The sequence below is a fragment of the Pteropus alecto genome, unplaced genomic scaffold (assembly GCF_000325575.1).
Source record: "Pteropus alecto unplaced genomic scaffold, ASM32557v1 scaffold145, whole genome shotgun sequence".
NCBI classification, from domain to species: domain Eukaryota; kingdom Metazoa; phylum Chordata; class Mammalia; order Chiroptera; family Pteropodidae; genus Pteropus; species Pteropus alecto.
Genome location: NW_006436285.1, coordinates 273,211 through 278,835, shown reverse-complemented (window position 1 = coordinate 278,835; position 5,625 = coordinate 273,211). Strand labels below are relative to the sequence as shown.

At 48.3% G+C, this 5,625-nt stretch overlaps 1 protein-coding gene and 1 pseudogene across 1 annotated transcript in view; one reads left to right on the top strand and one right to left on the bottom strand.

The window, feature by feature from the left end:
* Positions 1 to 5,499, bottom strand: part of RAB33A (RAB33A, member RAS oncogene family) — a 9,360-nt gene extending 3,861 nt beyond the window's left edge. Inside the window, exon 1 of the mRNA XM_006912499.3 lies at positions 4,761 to 5,499. Coding sequence (XP_006912561.1) covers positions 4,761 to 5,018 — 258 coding nt within the window. The 5' untranslated portion in view covers positions 5,019 to 5,499. The remainder of the gene's footprint in view (positions 1 to 4,760) is intronic.
* On the top strand, positions 2,987 to 3,105 carry LOC112480262 (annotated as a pseudogene).
* Positions 5,500 to 5,625: the final 126 nt, after the last annotated feature.

The window sequence follows — 5,625 nt, the reverse complement described above, 5'->3', positions numbered from 1 at the left end:
CACTCTTTCTCCCTCTCTGGCCTGAAACCTCTACCATCAAGTCTGGCCCAACGAGTAGTTGAGCAGGCACTGTTGAAATGCAGTAGTGGCTCTGGAATTCAGAAACCTGGGTTCCAGCTCCTCCACTTAGTTGCTAAGCGAATGACTAAACCAATGAAATAACACACGAGAAAGAGCTTTTGCAAAATATAAAGTGCTATGCAAATGTTAGTAGTTGTCATTGTCTCAGAAGGCCCATCAGCCCTGCCCTGGTAGCACTACTCCTAGGACCCATTGATTCTCCTCCTGAAAAGCACAGAAAGCTTGGCTTCCTGACAATGAGATAGAGCCAAGGCAAAAACAGTCTATGGGGAGGGGGAGAAGAGAGGAATGTTAGCAACCTGCCATGTGTGGCTCGGGAGGGGTCCAAAGTGATGGAGATGCTGAAGGAGGGTCAGAGGGCACAGTGTGGGGTCTACCAAAGATTAATCTAGCCTTTTTAAAACATTTTCCTGGGGCTACCACAGCCTGAGCAAGCTTCAGCAAGTCTTCTACCCCCTGCACGTGCTCATAGCTGACACAAGTATTTCTTTTCCCTAGGGAACATATCTGGCATCTTTCTGTAGATGAGGCATGAATGTCCTTTTCTTGGAGGCCAAGTGATCAGCAGAGGAAGAGAAATCTGCAAAACTGGGTGGCACCTGCCCACAGCCAAGGCTGACCTACAGTTTGCCCAGTTGGGTGGGCTGGGGCTGAGGGTGTGCCCAGCCTGTGGAAGGACCAGACTAGGCAAGAGAGGGTGCTTCCATGAGAATTTACAAAGAATGGCTCAAAAATTATTTCTGAGCCTCCCCTCTGATACCTCCTTCATCCCACCTCCCACACACTCCTATTTGGTGTTTTCCAGTGTTTTTAGTCTGAGACAGGCTCAGTATGATTTAGGAGACAGACTCACAGTATTCATTAAGGGAAGCTCCACCCTTCCTTTGGGGATCGGGAGATGCCTCCACCCTTCCTAGGCTGATGTCAGGAAGGACTGCCAGCTTTCCCATATGATGTCTCTCCTCATCTCTATCACAGGATGGACCATGGAACAAGCTCAGAAAAGAGATTTATATGGAAAGAGCGCCAAAACGGGAATTAGGAGACCTGAGCTGTAGGCCTGGTCTTGTGATCTTGGGAAGTCACTTCCTCTCTCTGAACCTCAGTTTCCTATCTGTAAAATGAGGATGTCAGATTAAAGATTCTTTAAGGTCTCTTCCATCTTTGAACATTCTCTGATCCTCACACCCAAGTTGAGACAGTCCAGATGCAAAATGTAGCTTTCAGTGGCTATGAAGTTGAAGAGATCCCGGCCTGGCAGAAGAAGTCAGATTTCATTGTCCTCCCAGCTCTTTGACCCTTCCCAGAAGGCCCTTGATAAAATGATTTGATCCCACACCACCCTCCAAAAAAAAAGATGCAAAAAGTAAAACTTAAGTACTCAGCTCAGTGTCTGGGGTGCAGTTGACTTCAAGTGAGACATCTTGAAGTCTCCTGGGTCCTGGAGTTATAACCCTGGACTCTTGGCCTAGAAGAGACCACCAGGCTGGCTGCCCAGTATGCCACCTCCCCCTTCCCCCACCCCTGAGGCCAGATATTGCCCCCTCCAGTAGAGTGCAGTGGTAGAGAGCATGGGCTCTGAATCCAGGGTGAGATCTTGGCCCTATCACAGGGAAAGCACGATAATGAGATGGTGAAGTGTTTAGTTAGGCTCAAGGGTCATAGACTGAAGCTCAGATCCATACGCCTTTAGGCATATTTATTTAAGCTCTCTACTTTGGTCTCCTTATTTATAAAACGGAATGATAATAGTAGTCCTAATTTCACAGGCTGCTGTGAAGATCAAATAAGATAGTGCATGAAAAGTGCCTAGCTTGGGCTCTTTGTTTAATCAAAAACAGAAGTTGTTATTATTATTACCATTGACTCACAGGAGGCTTTTCTTGATGATGTTAACCAGTAAACACTGGATTATAAATGTTGTGATGGGGAGGGAGTGAGGACACATTGAATAGAAAGACCAAATGGGGTTTCAAAGCCCTAGGGATGGCCCTAGTAATTAAGAAAGTAGCCCCAAGTATGCTAAATCAGTCATCCCCCTGCAGGGATTGACCTGTATGCTACCCTGTGATATAGGGAGGCAGCCCAGGAGAGGCCATACCCTACTCTTGGACTGAGAGAAGAGCTCACTGAGCCCTCTCTCCACTCTCCTGTGAGGGCTGGCATTTATAGCCTGACAGCCTTCTGTTGCTGGCTATGGTCTAGGGCTACCTCAGCCTGGCACACTGGACTTTACTCTCTCCCCCAAAGGGAGAAGCTTTTGGCAGTCACCTCCTAGCGTGATTTTGATACTTGTTCCTTGAGAAACTCTAGGCCAGCTGGAGTGTGGGGCCAAATTTTCTATCGAGATCATGTGCTCACTGCCATGCTCTGCCATCTTCCCATGGACATGCTGGTCTCTCCTGCTGGCTTTGGCCTTAAGGTTGCAGCAGCTTTACAAGAGGCAGGGTCACCATCTCCCCACTCCCACACCCCACCCTGAGTGAGCTCCTTCAGAATCTACTCTCGGAGGGCTCCTTTATGTCACTGGTGTTACAAGGCCCTCTTGAAAATATCATCTTCCCCTAAAAAGCCTGTATTGTGTACTCTTCTGCCTATGGTGTCCTGTTGAGCTCCATTTTTAGTGAGTTACACTGTTACAGGCTCTGCCCCCTGGGAAAAAGTCTGGAATCTGGAAGAGACCATAAAATCCAGTCTGGCTAAGTACTGGGCTGTTGGAAGGGAGGGAATCTTTTTAAAATTTCCTCGAGGTCATTGGGTAGTAACTTTCTTCCACTCATTTTCACCTCCCATTTTCCACTTTCTAACTTCCTCTTCCCTTCTCCCCCAGACTCTCAAATACTTCCTTTTTCCTCCATGTGAATTTCAGGCAGATTTATTTCCTCTCTCTTAAATCCAAGAAAGAGTCTACAGTCATGCCATCCTGAATGTGCCCAATCTTGTCTGATCTCGGAAGCTAAGCAGGGATGGGCCTGGTTAGTACTTGGATGAGAGATCACCTAGGAATACCAGGTGCTGTAGGCATTAAAAATAAATAATAAATAAATAAATCCAAGAGAGCCATTTGGCTCAATGCAACACTTGATTTTAAACAGGCAATAGAATCAAATTTTAAGGGTCTTGAGGGTTTAAGAGCACATCCATAAGTACATTTCTACTTTGGATTAAAAAAGGCATGCTTTTGAAATTTCAAAATCTTACAACCTTATATTTAAGAAGCTAGACACACTAGAGAAAGTCCTAACCAAGCAAATATCAACATAAAGTCCTGGGAAAGGAGACAGATACCTACTTTGACTTTAAAAAGGAAATGTAGTAATTCCCCCCAAAATGCAAGAAGCAAAAAAGATTACTATTTCAAAACAGCATCCTATATTCCCAACTCTGGGGCTCAGTTGTTCTCGAGAGCCCTCCGTTACCAGCCCATCTTCCTGACACATCTAGTTCCTTGGCCAGGTTTCTGAAGCCCTTTTAAAACACATTCATTTTAATAATCACGGAGTCAGGAGTCTTGCACATTTTACCGTATTTTATCATTCTCCCCAGTTACTTAACCCTTCGTTCCACATCACTCTGTAGATTTGGCCTTGTGGTCATTTGGGCTGCTTGACCAGCAGGAGGGAGGTTTATCTTCGCCAGACAGGATCAGACCATAGGCTCAAGAAAAGGCCAGCTGTGGGTCTAGTGGAGTTGGTCTTTAGTGCCCAGTGACTTTTGAGGTGACTTTCCTGACCTTAACCCTGCCTCACTCTGTTCCCCTGACACATGAAGCTGCTCTTGTCATGTCTTCCCTCCCCCTATGCTCTGTACATTGAAATATTCCTGTCATATCGATTTTCCACCTTTTCTGAACCAAAACTGAGTACAAATGGTCAGACAAGAATATCTGTACTTAGCCTACTTCATAAAACAATGAGATGGTAGGACTAAGACACTTCCCTTGGCCCTCATGTAAGTTGCTCTGCATTTTTACAAAGGCCTGCCAAAGACAATACCAACAGAATGAGTAATGGCATTAGGTACCCCAGACAAATAAAGAAGATATCATTTGAGGGGGACTGTTCCAAAAGAACAAGTTTTGTCTAGAACGAAGGGCTGGCATGTGACCCTGTCTCAATTTCTTTAAAAGGTCTCATGACTTTGTGCCAGAACCACTCAAACTCCACCCTTATTCAAGCGCGGCCCTAATCTTAACCATAAACTGTAATTCTCTATGGATTTCCATCATTTCCTCCCTTTCTAATGCCTTGGAGCTTAACAAAATGGGATTTGGGAGCCTACTGGCAACCAAGAGGTAAAAGAGACCTCAAGATTGCTTTGGGGTCCATCCCACAGACCAGAACTGGGTTCCCTCCTATTTCCCTCTGCCCACAGGTGCCACTGCTCCTGGCTCAAGGTTAGGGATGGGATCACATATGCTTTTTCTGGCAGGAGCTGCCAGGCAGGGGCAGAGGGGATGAATGCACCTAGTCTGGCCCGCCAGGAAGGAAAAAAAAAAAAAGGTAAGGTGGGAACTGGGCCCCTGAGAGAGACTAAAGGGGATGAGGAGGTGCCAAGGGTCTTGGGCTCAGCATGGGGCCACACAGTCAAGTACAGGACCATTCACAAACACTAGAGTATGCCTCAGGCAAGGCTCCCTCCCAGAGCCCTCCCTTCCTGAACCTGACCGTCTGAATCACCTTGATCTTCTCGCCCTCGATTTCCACAGTCTTCTCCCTGAAGTCCACGCCAATGGTGGCCTCAGTCTTGTCCGGGAATGTCCCCCCGCAGAAACGGAAGGTTAGGCAGGTCTTGCCCACGTTGGAGTCCCCAATCACGATGATTTTGAAGATGCGAATCTGCACGTACTGGTCCAGCGATGAATCAAGCTCCAGGGACGCCAGGCCAGCTGCCGAGGTGGGCTGCAGGCTCCCACGGCCCAGGATGGGCTGCGCCATCTCCCCGGAACCTGACTGTGGCCCCAACCCCCCTCGTGGGCTCCACACAAAGAAAACAGCCACGTTAATGCGTTCGAGATGAGCGAGCTTTGTGTGCGCGCGCGCGCGCGCGTGTCCGTGAGTATGTGTCTGTGAGTGTGGGGCCGTGCGTGTGTGTGCGCGCGCGCAGGGGTGCTTCTCACCCACGTCTACCTTCTCCTCCTCCAACACACCCTCCCCGCAGCTCCGAGTCACCAATACAAAAGCCAGGCAGGGAGGAGAAATGGAAGAGAGACTGCAAGCCTTGAGCCTTCTCCTTCTGCCTTTGCCCTTAGACCGGACTTTTGAGCATGCGGCCGCGCCACAACTGTTGCCGTACCTCGGCCTAGACCCTCCCCAGCCTAGACCTCAGGGACACACCGCAGGGAGGAAGCCAACGGAGGAAAGGGGGACTGTAGGGTTGTCCTCCTTTCTCCTTGTTCTCATTAATTTTATAGGTCGCAGGCTCCCCACCTCAACTTTCTCAGAGTGCAAAGGGGTCAGCAGGCCAGGAGCACAGCTGGGAAGGACAAAGAGCTGCACCCTAAGACATCTCTGGAGCACTTCAACCTCGGAGCAACACTACACT